At 41.0% G+C, this 18,282-nt stretch overlaps 2 protein-coding genes across 2 annotated transcripts; one reads left to right on the plus strand and one right to left on the minus strand.

The window, feature by feature from the left end:
• Positions 1–2,278: 2,278 nt before the first annotated feature.
• On the minus strand, positions 2,279–7,581 carry cts12 (cathepsin 12). Its single transcript, XM_064332546.1, has 8 exons — positions 7,337–7,581; positions 6,572–6,723; positions 5,676–5,798; positions 5,389–5,553; positions 4,434–4,655; positions 3,899–4,067; positions 3,447–3,552; positions 2,279–2,954 (listed from the first exon to the last, which is right to left on the minus strand). Exons 2-8 carry the CDS (start codon positions 6,719–6,721, stop codon positions 2,855–2,857), a joined length of 1,035 nt encoding a protein of 344 aa, XP_064188616.1. The 5' UTR covers positions 6,722–6,723; positions 7,337–7,581; the 3' UTR covers positions 2,279–2,854.
• A 1,766-nt stretch (positions 7,582–9,347) lies between these two features.
• ankrd29 (ankyrin repeat domain 29) lies at positions 9,348–17,946 on the plus strand. Its single transcript, XM_064332547.1, has 10 exons — positions 9,348–9,570; positions 10,747–10,857; positions 12,219–12,317; positions 13,882–13,980; positions 14,239–14,337; positions 14,803–14,901; positions 15,344–15,442; positions 15,683–15,778; positions 16,203–16,301; positions 17,445–17,946. Exons 1-10 carry the CDS (start codon positions 9,559–9,561, stop codon positions 17,526–17,528), a joined length of 897 nt encoding a protein of 298 aa, XP_064188617.1. The 5' UTR covers positions 9,348–9,558; the 3' UTR covers positions 17,529–17,946.
• Positions 17,947–18,282: the final 336 nt, after the last annotated feature.

Here is an 18,282-nt window from a genome sequence, read left to right on the forward strand (position 1 = left end):
TGTGAAAACTATTTACAGTGTATCATTGCATATAGTAGAATCAAACATATAGCTTTTTTTATATGTTCATGCTTGAATATACAGTAACACCGGCTTCATACAGTGACATATATTTTGAAACATAATATATTATGAAACATTACCTGAAAGGAGTGATGAAAATGTTAGGGTTTATAATTATAATATATAATTTCAAGTGAAAGTTAATAATTAATCCAGAATTCTCTGTAGAGAATGAGAATTCTCTTGTAGATAAGTGACTGTTTTTGAAATTATAGGAACCATAAAGGTCAGTATTCTGAGAACATAACTTTAATTAATAAACAACACTCACATCTAACTACAGGAAGTGCATCCAGACTGTATTCGATAAATATGCATATAGCAGAACACATTATTTAATTGATATCTGTATGACTATAGTAATTATCCATACGTGTGTGTGAAACTCCAAAAATTGTTCACTCCTAACCACAGCTGAATGAAATCAAATGCCTTTTATGAATCCCTTGGACTAGGTACAGCTACAAACATTCAAGGTTCAAACATCCAGGACCAGAAAAGACAAAAACAGCTGAACCATAACTGCTGAACCAAAACAATGTTCTCTCACAACATTCCTTCAGAGATTTCAATCTTCATAAAAGTTGCTGCAGGGAGACAAACAAGAGAGAGCCATGGGTTCATGCTTTACAATAAACACATATGAAGTAGTCAGACACTGCGATTCTGACATGCGGTATAAGTGTGTAATGAGCACTGCCCACCTAGCCCCCACGCCCACCTCTCAAAATAAGAGTTTAGGCAAGAAAGTGAAAATGCAAAGAAGCCACTGTTTTACTTTAACCAGCCTGATGTTAAACATTGATAATACAAAGCAGGGGTGTGTGTAACCGTTCAGGAGATCCTTCAGGATGCAGAGACACCTTGGTTTAGGCCACAGTTTGGCACACACCTCAACACACAAAGTTATATGCGGATACTTAAATGTAGCAAAACTGTTTTGTATTACCATTTTAAAACAAGAGGAACAATCTGTCTGGTTTCAAAATCTAGGCTTATGTTTTCTCGCAAAACTAAACTAGAACTGTTATTCAAAACCCACTCAAACATACCCCATACTAAAGTCACTATCATTCCAAGAAGTTTTATATAAAGGTTTTAAGACTTGTCCTAATGTCACACCATGTCAGAAACAAACATTAATTGAAAGACTTTTCATTAGATCAGTCCTCAAACAGCTGATGTTTTCAATGTTGAAATGTACTGTGGCAAATGAAACCTTTTGAAAGAGGTCACATTGTCCTAAATGTTGAAAGGGTGTCTAGTCTTTGAAACTAAATCAGTTGTGGAAGATAAAATTGGTGAAATACAGAGCAAATGGTAATGAGCCAACCCTACATCAGGTTATTATTTTTTAAATTGAGAAATAACTTAAACATGACAGTTTTCAGAAACCATTATTGATCAAGAGATTGTCCACAAGAAAGGCTTAGTTGATGAAAGGCATTCAGATATGCTTGATTGGATTCAGGTCTGGTGAAGTTTTGGAAATATTCTGTCAGTGTCATATTCCTCAAGCAACCGTTCGATTACACATGACATGAGAGCATTGCTATTTTGGAAAGCTCTCCCTGTATTTAGGAAAATATATGCATAGACGAAATGGAGAAATTTAAATTTTAGATGAGGAAGACCTCTAATGAAATAACAGATAAGTGACATTGATGCTTCCTTTTTTAGTTTATTACATGTCATTGTGATAATGGTATATGTGTTAATAGACAGAGGGGAAGATACCGGCGAGTTCTGGAACAAATAGAAATGATCATTTGTTTGCTCTTGTTTGCAGACTCTGGTTGCAGTCTGCGTGAACATGTGGACAGGTGTCCCCCTGCTGGACATTATCATTATCATTGCAGCCATGTATGAATTCTGCTATCTTCTCCCATCTCCAGGTAGTTTCACCAAACACGGAACCCTTATTATAACCTCACGTCTTCTGTGAAAGGCTGGAAAACTTACTATGGTTCAGTTCTTTGGTCATGCCCTTTCAGTCACTGCACCCCCTTTCCTGCCTCATAAATGGCACTCAGGTACAGAGGATCAAGAAGAGCGGGCTCCAACTAAAAACCAGTTCTGTGTGCTTTGGTACTATAAAACTAGTTCAGTTTTTTATCCATAATAATCCTACTGACACATCTAACAACTCTGTCAGTACCTGCAGTGCTAATAATGTAAAAAAAAGAGAACACATCAATTTTTAGTTTGTATTTATTTACATAGATTTTAAGAAATAGGTGACAATTCTCCCTTAAATAAGAACCATTTAATAACCAGGCTTGGTGTTTATGTGATAACAATAATGGGATGTGAAATTATGGTTGGTTTTGTAACAATAGTTGTATATTAATGATGAAACTAAGCCAAGTCTTTACCATAGGGAGACAATTGTTAAAAAAAAATAAAGACAAGATAGCAAGAAATCCAAATGATCTATTTTGTTTCACCAGCCCATTTCCTGCTTGTTTGCACAACAGCCAAGATAAGCCAATTTTTTTTTTTTTTTTTTTGCTGGGGACAATATGTTGGGATAAACAATAACTAAATATAAAAGAATATTTTTTTTTCTCCCCTTGTGACACTGATGGAATTGGGTATAAATAAGTCAATAGGTTACCAGGACTTTGCAACATGGTGTTTTAGGTAGGCAGTGGCCAATTAATTCATCCACTGGACATGATCTGATTGATTTATACTGTAATGCGTTTCCCTGATAGCTGATCCACCACTAAAAGCATCAGGAGTCCCTGAGAGGAGCAGTAGGTTCCAGTGCCTGCAGCAGTAGCAGCCATCAAACGATGGGGTAGAGAGCGTAGCTGGCGATGCCGCAGGCATTGTTTTCATTCCTGATCATTCGCATGTAGCCACCTTCTCCCCATCCAGTACCCCAGCTGGGGAGCAGAAGGAGCGCTTAGTGTGTGGTAGGTTTGGGAACATGGTATCATGGTTCTAGGTTCAATTCCCCAAAAGGCTTATTTTAGCTAAACACTTTTACAAGGCCTAACGTGCTTTGATTGCTGCATCAATGTTTATATAAAATAAATTAATCAACAGACTGTGGCAGTTATCATGAATGCAGCTGTATGCTAAGCCTTTGTAAATCCCATATTATAGCAGATTTATATTCTATATGGTGTTTATCCTGTCACATAACAAAATGAGGTAACACAAAAATGTCAGACAGAGCCCTGTAAATTTAAGCCTGTTTGGTGGTAGCCCAGTAATGTGATGGTTGTAGGTTTGATTTCATCTACATCCGAATTGCATAAACAACGATTCAACTGTATACTAAAATGTGATCTGTATTGCATTATTTTTTTGCATCCTTATGCAGGTAACGACTGGGGGCAAGGACCTGTTACCATGCTCACGGAATCACCAACCTGTTCTTGATCAGCCAATAGTCCTTTCCCCCCTCAGTTCCATATCCCACCAGCAGGACAGCATGGCTCAGGCTGTTAGGGTTACAGTTGGGTTCCTCATAGATTCCTGTGAGACAAATGCATTGCACTGTTTTTGTTTTCAGCCTGGTCTTAATGTGGATAAAGCGTTCTTCCCAGAACTGAGCCTGATCATTGCTACTTATGGCTAGCTAACGGTTGAGGTTTAAGCAGATCTGTCTGGAAAATTGCATGCTTCAGGAACGCCATAAGCATGAACTCACTCCAGACGGGGACACAGACACTCTGTCTCTAACCTGTATTTACGCTTGGCTTCTACCTGTACCATCAAAAAATTATGAGACAAACCTTTTTCTTTTCATGAGGAGCAAAAAACAACACAGCCCAAATGATCCACCCTCACTATGATTTCTATTTCCTACATACAAACATACCTGAGCTGTAGAACATGAAGCTGGGGTGGTCTGCGTCCAAGGCTACCGTGATTGGGCCTATCGTTGCCACGGCATCAGCCAGGGCCTGCTCATCCCCAGCAGGAATAAACCTATAATCTCGGATCCTGGCCACAGATTTTCTGCTGTTATAGTAACAGGGCTGGGTATCCTAGGGACAAATTTAATTACAAGGATGAACTTTGTGTCCCTTCTGCATATGATGTAATCGCAGAGCTAGTTTGTGCTTCATTAGCTAGGGAGGATTTTTGTGCATCAGTGCAGATTTTACCTGGGCATCTACTGTCTTCCTAACAAAACATTGTTCAGCATCGTTACTGTTATGAATCTACAGAGGTGCAGGGCTATTTGTGCACATTGAGCGAATGTTGGGAAATAAGGAATCAATATTAGGCATCAGATTGAAAGCTCATGTTGTCTGTGTGTGTGTATGAGTGTGTGTGTGTGTGTGTGTGCAACCTGAGCACACACAGCTCCCTGACGCCATGTGCACATGCATGTCCACCTGAGAGCATACCTCAGCAGTGTAGGGGTAGGAGGCCTCGGACTGCAGCCCATTGTTCAGCACATACTCATAGGCATCGGCCATCCAGGCCCCACTGCAGCCGAACGTCCCGTAGGCCCGGGAGCAGTCCACCAGGTTCTGCTCGCTCAGAGGCACCAGCCGTCCCGTCTCCTTGTACATTTGGCCCTCAATGGCACCCGTAGTGCTGAAGGCCCAGCATGAGCCGCAGAAGCCCTGTGGAACAGAGCCCAGAGCGAAATCCGTTGGGAGGGTTTGGTAGTTGAGGCAGGCAGTCTGTTGGGGCAAGCCTTTCCAGACTGGTGTGATTTTCTTGCTTTTGTACAATGTTGTACTCCCTGAATCTAGGGTTCTTGAAGAGAGTTCCTTGCTGCTCCACCACTATTTTGATTGGGTGGGTTTGATTCTCTTTCTCTTTCTCTGTCTCTCTCAAATTCAAATTCACGTTGTTGGCATCATGAAATACATATATACATATTGCAAAAGCATGCAAAATACAACAAACATAAAATAAACAAACAGAATACAAGCAGGGAATAAAAATTCTGCAAATATATTTAGAATGCGTGTGTGTGTATGAATGTGTATCTGCTGTTTTTGAATGTTAGCTTGTGCAAATGTTCATGTATGTACGAATGTTTTTATGTGTACATGCTGCATCATGTGCAAATTAGGTGCAACAATGAATGAAACTAAACTATAATTTAATTAACAGTATATTCAGTTTGTTGCATTAAGAATAACAATAAGAATGGTGAAATAAATTCAGAAAGGCATATACAAATATTTTTTCTTTTTCAAATGATCAGCAGAACAAATAGATATATTCTCACTCTCTCTCTCTCCCTCTCTCTTCTTCTTCTTCTCTCTCTCTCTCTCTCCTCTCTCTGCTGCACCTATTTTGATTGCCCGCTTCAACCGAAAATAATTTCTCGGCGCACCCCCGTACCTGATCCTTGACACGGGTGACGTAGCCCATTTTCCTGTAGTCTAAACTGAATTTCTTTGATTTCTTGCCGGCTACGCGGAGCTTCCGGGCGGACACGTGCTTCCCGCGGCTGATGCTCCGAGCGTCGATCTTGGTGCCCTGCAGCCTCCCGTACTCATTTCTGTTCTGCCGACGGGAACCAGAGAAGCACAAGGTTGAGCTTGAGTTCCGGTTCTGGGTGAAGGTAAAAAGCATGGCACAGGACAGTGCAAATGGCATGTAGAGCAGCATTAGGACTGCTCACTCACCAGGTCCCCATATTTGTTCATGGCCATACTGAATTTCTTGGTGCCTCTGAAGAAGTGCACGTTGTTTTCCTCGATTAGCTTCATGTTACTCTCCCAGATGACCCTACGTTCATTATCATCAGTCTGAAACGAAAGGGAATACCTTACTGTATCTGCTTAAGATGCGTAGCAATGACCCAACTGTAAAAACAGTTTATAAAATGAGTTTGTATACCAGTTTCTAATGATTTATGTAGGCATAATTTCATTCTAATCCATTTTGGAGTTCACATTCTACCATCAGTTTTATCTAATGTAGTCAGCTTACAAGCTAATGCTACTGATTTGCTAGTACAGATGAGATACTGTTTTTGTTTTGATATTGGTGTCATCAAAAACCAAAACTGCAGAGAAAGCAGCCAGCCTTGCAAGCCGACTCATCAGAAATGGTGGCAGCACAATATAATATGGTAAAAAGGAATCAGTGGGTGACTCTTAGTTGAATGGATGCAATGGTTCTTGTTAATCATGCAAAGCCAATGAGAAACAGGTCCAGGATAATTATCTATGTAAACTGTTATGTGCTCACCAGCCACACTGAATTGCACATAATGTACAATACAATGCCCTGGATGCACAAAATGTATATTGAAATAGACACATAAGTAATACAATTTTAAGGAAACACACACGGGTGTGTTATGAAAATGTACTCTCATGGAGAATATCTGTGGTTTTTACCTCCATTGATTAACTCAAATAAACCATTTCAGGTTGCCATCTAGTTATGGTTTCTTTTGACAAAGCAGAGGTTTGGTTGGTTCATATCTCACACATTCCATGTTTACACTGTATTGCAATACATTGTTTTTTATCACCACAGGGAGAAGTATGCTTTGGGTGGGTTAGGGTCTCACCTCACTGTAGGACACACCGAAGCTCCTCTTCCATGCCTTCCACTCTGTGTCCATGTCCTCCTCCGAACACAGCACAGGGAGGAGACACTGACACAAGAGCAGGGACACAAGGGCAGTCCCCACAGCAGAGCTCAACCACTCCAGAGACATGTCTGCAAAAGAGCATTAAAACAGCATTGATTGACCACAAATATAGTACACTACATTATTCTCTTGTTCCACAGACATTCATATCCAGAGTGGCTTAAATTGTGTAAATAGTCTTTACATATGCACATATACACTTTTTATGCATCTGTGCATTTATCCAAACGAGTCAGGAATACAATAATAGTGATTTAGAAACTTTTATATGTACCAAATATTGTGTTTATTGTGGAGACATGTGACTTGGTGTAGAATTCAAAATGTTGCTTAAAATTATCTTATTGTACATCGTTGTATGTACTGTAGATTTCCCAGCAGAAATGACAATATTATAACTCAAACGCCAATGTCACCTGTACAATTATAGCTTCTACTTGCAAATTAAAATAATATGCAGAAGACCCACCCCATAGCTGACAGACTGATTTAAATATTTGTGTTGAAAAGCAGTAAATTACTTTTCCTGTACGGAAAAAAGTCAGAGTTACTATATAAAGCAAACAAACAAACATGTAGTTAAAGCATTGTTAAATTATTATTGTCACAGCACAAAAGGAAAAACTTTGTTTATTGAATAACAGACAGGTACATGCCTCCAATCTGTTGGCCGATACTCACCTGCCGAGCTGTTCACTTCTCCCTTCTCCCAAAGTCTATGGTTGCGCTGGTTTCTGGGTTTGTGTGTTCACAGCACAGACTGATAATAAGGTGTTATCAGCCCATCTTTTATTCCTCTTTTTGGTGGGTGTGCTTTAGCAGCGCCTGCAGAATTGTGACGAGTGCTGGCCATCTTAACCAAAGGGGCGTGGGGGGCATGAAGCAAGGAGGGCAGTAATTAAGTGACACACTACTGCACACTGCAATCAGGTTACTGTAAATGTGGAAATATTTTCACTACATTGTGGAATATCTTGAATGAATTACATTATGAAATATCAATGGTGCCATTATGCTTTCACCTTCAAGAGTACTTGCTTTTAATGTGTGTTTTTACATTTTTCTGTGGGCAACTCGAGGGAATGTAAAATGTATACGTGTTGTACATTAATATGTATATTTTTGACATTCACAGAACCCTTGAGGAAGCAAAAATTTAAAATAAAAATACAAGTTTTTCTAAGCTGCTGGGTAATTGGTGTATTCTAAACCTGCTAATTAGCTGTTTTCCTCTGAGGTGTCACCCTCCGCCTGCATTTTAACTACAGGCCACCCTTGAAAAATTGATGGTTATTACAGCATTCAAATGTGTAACTTGCCACTGTATCATCAAATCTTTATGTGTGTGTTATCTTGCTTTTCTGTGGTTTTCACAAACCCTTGATTATCAGAGCTATGATGCAATGGGGCAGTTAGGCAGAATGTTTATCAAATTACACTCCTCAGGGTGGTGAGCTCCTTTTTTGTAAACTGAGGTCACACTCAGGTATATCCTCAGAATGGCTAGTTGGTTTGAAGATTGTGTTTATTTTTTGTATATAAATGATTCGATTCAATTATTTTGGCTATAATGCAAGTCAAAAAGCATGAAAATAGAGGAACACTTGATTCAGCATTTGCATGTAATGCTAAATATTAAATATTAAAGCTAATTACAGTAGTGATAATATCATCCATAAGTATTCGTGGAACATTTTCAAACATATTATCAATCACATATACATAATTCACCAGTGATTTATTCATGCTGTTTTGCCATTTGACTGCATTTTGTGCAGTATTTCTTTTTTTTTTTTTAAGTCCATAATAGTGGGGTTTATCCAAAATGTCAATCCATAACTCATCTAATATCCCACACTTTGAACATTAGTTAAGACATCCTGTTTAACTGTGACACAGAGATATTTCAAAATATATATTATACATTTCATGACTTGATCCTTCCCCACCTGTGGATGTAAAAATACTCATTAACCTAACTGCTGCACCTGTTTTGATGTTGTGAATGTGCCTGCATATTTATATATGTAATAGTCAAAGCCATCAACAAGTCATCCATGCAGGGAAGCATGTGACAGTGGCTATTTCGCAGGACAAAGTTTCACAACAAATAGTGGCATAATAAGGGGTCATTTCATTTGTGAAGAAGACTAAAGTGCTTTCCACCTTGAGTCGCTCACAAATGACCTAAGTATAGGCTCGTATCATCTTCAGCAATGTTATCCCGTTCTGAAATGTAGGCCGAACTGTTTTAAATAGAACATCCCCTTTGTGTGAAAGCAATCTAACTCATGTTAATGAAATATGGATTGTTCTTTATTGCCCATATTACATTATATACCTGTTCACATACCTGTTCTTTTTTATTTTTCCCCAATAGCGAAATGCATACTAGGCTGCAACAAAACTTACACTCTCAAGTTGCAAACCCAATAAGGCAAAAATATTTACTTGTAAATTTTATAGTAATGTTAGATAATATGGTAGTAATTCAGCTCTTTATACATACAAAACGCTATTTCACGTGTCTCCTTTCTTTTCGGGGGAAAAGTGGGCCAGGTTGCAAATCGGACATGGGCTACTGCATGCTGTACCTCCCGATAACGCAGCCATTGCCGTATCCTGACTGTGATGTCCCGTGCAGGGCGTGCACGCCCTGTGGCCAGAGTACGACGCTGCTGATGTGCTCCCATTTGTGTCAGCTTGTGGGTGTGCGTGTGCAGCACTGCAGTGGATGGCTGCAGGGCATAGCTCTGGATCGGTCTCAGTACCTACAGCGCCTCTGCTAGAACTCCAAATCGAAATCGCACGAGTGGGTATTAGCTACTAACTGCAGCAAAGGGCGATGCACCGTCCCCTGCTAGCACGTTAAAGTGAGATGAGTCACGAATGAGTTCTGCAGGATGTCTTTCAAGGTAAACGACGTATTCTCTGCCGCTCTTCTAATTTTGTCGCTCACACCCACTGTGCATTCTAACACCTAACCCGCTGGCTATTACATACCTGCTTGTAAGGGTGGTCTAACCTTATGTAATGTTCTAGTATATTGGGACGCAATATGCGCCATAAACTGTCTATGGACCATAAAGGGATCCGTCTCCTGACCTTCAGTGTAGAAAGGAAAGTGTGAGTTATCGATACTACAATACCCTGGCAGCAAACGTTATGTTATCAAGAAGTCGTTCGTGCAGAAATAGACTTTAAATCGGAACCGCGCAATCCGTTTTCTTTTCTACAATGGCTGCATATAATAGTAGCTACGGGTAAATATTAGAAACCTGAAACGTAGAAAAGACAGTAGACTACATCTACGTTAAAGATGCGGACTTTTGCAGCATTTGACGCGTTGCATTGCGATATTTTCTTTAGGACCATCTTAACAACGTTTTGAGAACTGTTAGCTAATGGTATGCTAGCCCTTATAAAATGCCAATTCGAGTTTTATCGGTTAAAATTAAGAAGACACGTGACGACAACAAAAAGGGCGTGTTGGACAAGCAAGGGGTTCTCATATTTTATGGGTGGTATTGGTTTGTCCACAGGAGTCCGATCGTGTCAAGTGGCTGATTTGCTTCATTGGGAGCTGCAGTGAAAACACGACTTAATACAACAGTCTTATTAATGTTTCCATGTAACTGATTATGGCTTTTGGCAGAAAAATGGAGCACATGTGATTTACGGCAGTATCTAATGGCAAATTCCTTAGCTTGTATATTCTGTATTCTGTAAATTCTGTGACGGATGCCTGAAACATGTCTGTCTGCCTTTTTTGCTTTGGTTGCTACTGATTGCAACTTTTAGGTTTGGTCACTAGCCTATAATATTGCCTTTACAGGCTTTCATGTTTAAATTGGCTGACATGGTCCCATGTTAGATTTTTAGCCAGTTGTATGACAGGAGTGTAGTCTACTTTTTTGTTTGTTCTTTATATTCTCTTGTAACCAATGTGCTGTCAGTCTCTCTGCATGCAGACATAAGCCAAAATAGTTCCGTAGATACCCTAGCAGCAAGTGTTATGTAAATGAGTGGAAGCAGAAGGGTGGGCGGATCCCCCTTTTCTAGTCTCTAATGGCTAAATGTGTGTTTTCCAGAAGGAAACTCCTCTAGCCAATGCTGTATTTTGGGCAGCGAGGAAGGGGAACTTGGCCCTGCTTCAGCTGCTACTCAACAGTGGTCGGGTGGATGCAGACTGCAAAGATAGTGTACGAACCATGCATGCCAGGGCACTACGGCCCACTTTTCCTATAAACTACCTGTGGTAGGAGAGAGAGAAATGTGTGTATGTGTATCTGACTATGTGTTTGTGACGCATATGCATGTGTTAATGTGTGTATTTCCACTTGTTGGGTGGGGGTGCTTTTACGTCTTTGTGTGTGTGTGTGTGGGTGTGTGTGTGCGTGCACATGCTCATGTATAGATATATTTGCACCGCTAAATAATTTCATGTAAATGTATGTGCATGTGGTTGTGTGTGTATGTGTGGGTGTGGTTTGGTGTGAATATCTGTGTGAGTGGCTGTGTGTCCATGTGAAAAGGAAGTGATAGAACCACCGGTACTATAACCAGGATTTCATTTGATCTCTTTCAAAAGGCAAGGATGTCTGTTCCAATTATCGAAAGGAGGTCTGCAGCCAGTTACTGAAATAGAACATCTGTTGAGTCCTCAGAACATCTTTCCCTCAGATCAAAAGAATAAGAAATATAATTTTTTTTTGTGAAATCCAGGAATACCACTGAAACAAATTAAAACAAATCACAGATAGTAAACCTTCAGGTACAAGCAAGGAATTGATGTTTTTCCTTATATAAAATTGTAGAGCTAGCATAAATGTGTGTTTTGAAGAGATAAAACTGGAACATGCAGAAATACACAGTGTTAACAAAATTTGTGTCAGGATGGAATGTTGTGTTTTGGAGGGGGAGGGAGACTTTGTGAAGCTGCAATGTGCTGTCAGCCTCTTACGTTTTGGAACCAATCAAAAGACTTTGCTCTCCTGATAACTAATGCAATAGTTTGATTCAAGGTTGACACGCCTAGCTTCGGGACAGACTTTCATTTGTCTGGATAATTGGAACTGCTTCACCATATGTTATCTTTGAAAACAATGTGTATAGAATGTTCAAGTGCCTAGCTCGTTTGCTGAGTAGTGGATGCCCTCCAGGGTAATTTAGCAGTGATTTAAACATTTTAACAGTTCTGTTTATACAGTTAGATATTTATTACATTCGATGGTGCTAGGGCAATGCACAATCTGAGAGTCTCACCTGCAGCATAATGGCTAAATGTCATGTTCCCTCCCCACTGCAAGATGTCCTGTATGATCTTTTGAATGGCATGCATACTATAGTTAGATGTTAATGACAAATCTGTGGGGTGTGTGTGTGTGCATGTGTGTGTGTTGTCTGGTTGTGTGTGTGTGTGTGTGTGCACATGTGTACGTGTGTGCATGTGTGTGTGTGTATGTGTGTGAGTGTTGTCTGGTTGTGTGTGTGCATGCATGTGTGTGTGTGTGTTGTGGAGTGGTTCTGAACTGTCCTGATTGTGATGTCATCTGCCTTACAGTACGGCACCACAGCGCTGATGGTGGCATCTTACAGCGGCCACTATGAGTGTGCGAGAGAGCTGATTATGCAAGGAGCTGAAATTAACCTACAGAGAGAGGTACTGTGGGGAGGGGGTGTGGCTCACAATGACGATGACTCTGCATGCGAGTGCTAGACTTCCAAACCAAAGCCAGGTATAACTGGGATTGAAACTTTGGCTCTAATAAAGGTTTGTATGGCACAGTGTGTGGACTTCCTGCCGTTCTTTTGCGCTTCTCAGTCCAGCACCATATTAGCTGAATGTGCGTATGATTCGCTGTCTCTACAAGGGTAAATATGTTCCCTATTTTTTCATAGGCCTCTGTAGGATTCTTCTGGAATAACACATCAAACCCCCGCCCCGCCCCCCACTTTAACAGATTGACATTCCTGTCAGTCTGCGGATAGAAGAAAGTTAACAGCTAGTTTAGATGAAAGGAACCAGCATGAGACAGGATGCTTATAATATTTTCTAAAGGATAACCTCTGGCTATTCAGTTCAGGAAAAGGACTGACAAAGTTGTGAACCAGTTTTATTTGTGTTCATGAAAGTGTTTAGTTTTATAAATAAATAAATAAGTATATATATATTTATTTTTAAACATTTTTAACATTCCTATAAGTGTGATGTAATAAGTAACTACTACTGTGTTGTGTGGTAGTGGTGATAGATGTTTGTTGACTAACAGTAGAATGAAATGAGACTTCTCGGTTGTCAATACATTGACTGGTTTTGGCCAGATTCCTGCTGACTGTCCCTCACTGTGTCCAGACTGTCAGGCCGGCCCTGTTAGCCTGCATGAATCCAAGACTGGAGGGAAGTTAAGCCCTTTGAAAATATGCTGTGGTCAGCAACAGCTTATTGAGTATGGAACAGAGGCGGATGCATTATTCATGTGACTGCTGCATGTGTGCGTTGCCCTCGAGACCAGATGAGACTAAATGCAAGTGTGATGGCTCTCTAAGTGGTCTGCGTTAATTTTATCGCTAATTTTATCCTCCATTGGCTCTTTCCAGAATGTTTCTGAAGCTGTTTGTGTCACACTGTAAGAAAGGATAAAAAAATGAGCAACACTTGTACCTCTCACAATTGACTTATGTTCATGTAATTCTGTCAAAGTTTCAAACACAAGATTTAACATTAAGCCATAATATAAATTAATGACAAGAACAGGTCATTCAGCCCAGCAATGCTCGCCATTTGTGCGAGAGGTCTTTAGATACACTGGGAGTGTTCCCATATATTAGAGCGTAAAATCATGGACTCATAGTTTATCATAGTTTGTTTAATGATTCATTTTAAGCAAGGTATAACTTTTAATTCTGTACATTTTCCATGAGAATAATTGGGAAATATTCAAACGTTTAGCTTTGCACATATGGAAATAGAAATATCTAATGTGTATTGGGATTTTTTGGTTCTACTTCACTCACTCTCTCACTCAGTCACTCCCTCATTTACTCACCCTCCCTCACTAGTGCACACCCCAACATAATGAGACCTCCCTTTTACCACTAGATGGCGTGCACTAATAATTGAATCCCACAAACTTGTCAGAGCCCTTGAATAGCGCATTACATTTGTGTTTATTTGGTATTTCCTTGTGCCTGAAGAGCTGATGTGTCTAAATATTATTTTTCAGACAGGCTCCACAGCCCTGTTCTTCGCCTCCCAGCAGGGGCACAACGACATCGTCAAGCTCCTCTTCGAGTTTGGGGCCTCCACCGACTTGCAGACGAAGGTACTCCGCCTGCCTGGGGCCAATTCGCATTGCTGCTAAAGATTTGACAGTTTTAGGAGAAAGGAAGTGTGAATAAATCTTTCTAACCCAGTGTGGTGACTCAGGGGACGGTGAGAGGACGTTCAGAACACGCTGACATGTCTGAAAACGTCTGCTGCGTCAAAAGAACGTACGCGCCAAGAACTCCCGGGCCTTTCGGGAGACTGGCTTGAATTAATGAGACTCTCCGCTCTTGCCGCTGTTGTTGTCTTTTGGCAGGAAGGAGGTACGGCGCTCTCGGCCGCCGCCCAGCATGGCCACGCCAAGGTGGTGGAGACCCTGCTGAAGAACGGTGCAAACGCTCACGACCAGCTCAGCGTGAGTGCCTGCCAACGCACTGCGTTCCCCACCATGCACTGCTTTTCCTCCCATGATGCTTTGGGTGTGAGGATGTGTAGAAAGACTGGATGTACAGCTTTTGCTGAGTCACTCTGAAAATAATGCGTATTAATTATTAAATAATAGCTGACTGTCATGTTAAAAAAAATTTTAACGTCAGGGAACAGAATGTTACAACTCATAATGAAATTTCACTATGAAATTACTTCCTGTGATTTAAAGAGGAAAAAATAACTGCAAATGGGCTAACTGTAAATTCTGAGCCGACAAGTATGAATGCCCACATAAAAAAACATTCCTTTGTATGGCCAGTGCTTTGAACTTACAAGGTCATGTTACAAGTGCATGTTCTGGTATGCGTGTCATGCTGTGTGCTGCTTGTTTGTATCATGTAACCGCTCGGCCCGCGTGTAACGTGATCGCTCCCGTGTCATTGCGTCTCAGGATGGTGCGACTCCCCTTTTCCTCGCTGCCCAAGAAGGTCACGTGACTGTTATACGGCACCTCCTGGCGTCGGGGGCCAAAGTGAACCACCCTCGGGAGGTGAGCGTGCTCACAGCGCACAGGCCAGAGCTGAGCCACGGTCACATCCTTCTCTCTCCATTCCTTCCATTTTCTCAGCTCCTTTCATTTTCTAACCCTGTTTTCCCCATTACATTACATTACATTACAGGCATTTAGCAGACGCTCTTATCCAGAGCGACTTACACAACTTTTACATAGCATTTTGCATTGTATCCATTTCTACAGCTGGATATATACTGAAGCAATTCCGGTTAAGTACCTTGCTCAAGGGTACAACAGCAGTGTCCTTACCCGGGAATCGAACCTGCGACCTTTCGGTTACAAGCCCAGTTCCTTACCCACTTTACTGTCCATACCTGCATACTTCTCTCCTCACATTATTTCCTCCACCTTTTTATCCCTCCTCTCCTGTCTATCTGACCCTTTCCGCTCCCTGCCCCCCCCCCCCCCTTCACTGCAGGATGGTACGGCTCCGCTTTGGATGGCAGCCCAGATGGGACACAGCGAGGTCGTGAAGGTCCTGCTGCTACGTGGAGCCGAGCGGGACGCCAACAGAAAAGTACGGCGCATGCACGCGTGCCCCAGAGGTTTCCTAAACCCCTCTCCCTGAAGGCACAGCATTAGCACACCAAATATCCTATTGTGACCAGGTTTGCATTATTAATGAGCTCCCCTGTTCAGAGGGAAAGGTGTATTAAAAAGCATTCAGTTATTGTGCCTGTAAATAGGACGTGATCCCCTTGCACTCCTGCTGTTGATCGAAACAATGGGTGCGAGTTACACGTTTCTCCCCATGCAGGATGGTTCAACTGCATTGTTCAAGGCTGCTTACAAAGGGCACACCGATGTCATCGAGGAGCTGCTCAAGTTCTCTCCTTCTCTCGGCGTTCTGAAGGTACAGAATACTGGAGACCTTCTAGGTTTCTGCCGCTGGAGTGAGTTAATGGAGCTTTACTAGCCCAAGAACAACCAGAATCACAAATTCTACTTACCTGTTTCTCTTGTTGTCACACCATTAAATATCTAACACACACAGACACGCACTCACAAAACATGCACACATACAAACACACCCACCCACACAAACAAACACACACACACAAAAACATGCATGGCATGCACACATCCCACAGGCAGTGAAAAAAATGACAATAATAATTTGCTAGAGGTACAGTATACAGTTTAATGTTAATTAATGAATTTGAAGCAAAGCAGCACTCAAAGAAATTTCTTGTCTTATATAACACAGCAGTGGAAAATGTGTACTTACTTTGGTAAAATCATGACACACGGGTATTGTTTTAAACCCCAATGCCCAGAACGGTTCCACTGCTCTCCACGCTGCAGTCATGGGTGGGAACATCCGATCAGTGGTTCTTCTGCTGGCTGCCAACGCAGATCCCGTTTTAACTAACAAGGTTGGTTATCACCACAGAGCCAGAGTATCACAGACATTTAAATTTCCTGGCTGCAGTGTGGTCACTGAGTTTTTTTCAATCCAGAGTGGAAGAGACAGAGCTACACTATCTTTTCTCCCTGTGGAATTTATTTTGCAGTAGCAAGCGCTATTGTTAACTTCATTGTGAATTTCCACATATGACCAGGCAAATATGTTGTGGTTTGTCTTGCCTCCAAGGAAAAACCATTCAAAATATTGTGGCATATTGTGTGGGTTTTAAGTGCAGGAATTATGGAAATAGTGTTCTGAGGGTGGTGAAAGCTGTTTTAACTGTTGCGGCATTCACATTGGAATGTTAGCTTTAGAAAGATAAAATCTGCCAAGAGGAGAGTGGCACATGGGTATTACAACTGTCCTGTGTTGGCATTTGTATATATTCCCCTCGGAGGGAGTGAAGCTGTGTAACTATATGCTGGAGCGAAAGAGAGAGGGAGAGTGGGAGAAAATGAAGAGGAGGAGTGTGGAGCTTCATCAGGGTGAATATAGAAGAAGAGAAAGCAGTCTAAATGCTGTCGCCGTGGGGGGCTGTCAGAGTGAGGCTCTGAGAGGTTGTCTGGTTCACAAACAAGTGGGGCAAGATTTGAAATTTGTGTTGCCATGGAAACTCCATTCATTGTGACAACAAAAGATTTTTTTTGGCTAGGCTTGTGACTGGTTGGATGCTGTGATTCTCTCAGTCTCCACCCAAATTAGGCTCCGCCCCCTCAGGGGTTCTGCCCTGATAGGCCCTGTCCCATCACATGCTGCATCAACTACATCGTTTCCAAGGAGGTGTCAGTGGTCATTGTAATCAAATGCATGAAAAATATGAGATATTGCCACAGTATTGGAACTGTATATTAGCACACAGCATACTGTATACAATGTGACAGTGTTAATGAGTTAAAACACTTCAGTGGTTAGATCTGAAGGGCTGTGCCATCAAATGCCATTTGAAGTTACCACTGTTCACTCTTGCAGTTATTTATCCCAGCAATACACAAGCAGTATAAATGTGCTAGACGTTTGTAATGCAACAGTTGTATGAAATGCAAAGTAAAAGGTATTCTTACTTTAAAACTTAATTTCTTATTTTATTTTTATGTGTTTGTTTTGCCTCCAGAACAATGAACTGCCAAGAGACCTCACACAAAACGAGCGAATCCTGAGACTTCTGCAGACACAGGCGGTGAACGGGAGTAGTTGATGATGACTATCCGTAGTCTCTAGCTCTCAAACGATGGTTACTGAGTCTAAAGAAACATACTGGGCTCCAGTCCAAGAGCGTCACAGATATGCACAGTCAACAATCCCTGGCCACATCTTGCCCCAAAATATGGTGTTTGCTTTCAGCTGCGGCTTCAGATTAACCTGTATTAATTAACAGCCATAATATGAACCAGACAGGAGGGTGGTTACTGCGTGTTATACTGCACATCGGTCAGTGGATGAGGATTTTGCCTTGCGTCGTTTTTCTGTTGAAATGCAGTTCTTAAAACTGTTTTCTTATAATGTTTTCTCCTGGTGCTGTACGTTTCTAAATATTTAGCTAATTCTTATTTCAGCATTTGTAATAAATGTGACACAGACTGTACATTTGTGAAATAAAATATATTTAAAAATTATGTAGTGTTCTTTTCAATGTTCTTTTTCATAATGTAACATTGTTAAATAGGTTATAAGCATTATACTGGGTTTGAATCTCAGCCTTGGCTCTTTGCATGTAATCTTTGTGTCCACATGGGTTTCCTCTGGGTACTCCAGTTTCCTCCCACAGGCCAAAGACTTGCAGATAGGCTAATTGAAGTCTCTAAAGAGACAAATTCAGCTGTTGTGGTTGTGGCTGACAATACACTTTCAATTGATATGTTTCTGTAAGAAAAGTAACTTGACTTTTTCTTTTCTTTTTTATTCTATGTATATGGTCTTGTATATCTACATGCTTTAATATATTTTGATTA

Source organism: Anguilla rostrata, chromosome 4 (genome assembly GCF_018555375.3).
Source record: "Anguilla rostrata isolate EN2019 chromosome 4, ASM1855537v3, whole genome shotgun sequence".
Classification (NCBI taxonomy): domain Eukaryota; kingdom Metazoa; phylum Chordata; class Actinopteri; order Anguilliformes; family Anguillidae; genus Anguilla; species Anguilla rostrata.

Coding starts and splice junctions, on each gene's coding strand:
- cts12 (XM_064332546.1), bottom strand. CDS start 6,721: ATGTCTCTGGAGTGGTTGAGCTCTGCTGTGGGGACTGCCCTTGTGTCC. Junction 5,799..6,571: donor TCGGTGTGTCCTACAGTGAG/GTGAGACCCTAA, acceptor CTTTCGTTTCAG/ACTGATGATAATGAACGTAG. Junction 4,068..4,433: donor CCTACCCCTACACTGCTGAG/GTATGCTCTCAG, acceptor ATTTGTCCCTAG/GATACCCAGCCCTGTTACTA.
- ankrd29 (XM_064332547.1), top strand. Junction 12,318..13,881: donor AAATTAACCTACAGAGAGAG/GTACTGTGGGGA, acceptor ATTATTTTTCAG/ACAGGCTCCACAGCCCTGTT. Junction 14,902..15,343: donor AAGTGAACCACCCTCGGGAG/GTGAGCGTGCTC, acceptor CCTTCACTGCAG/GATGGTACGGCTCCGCTTTG.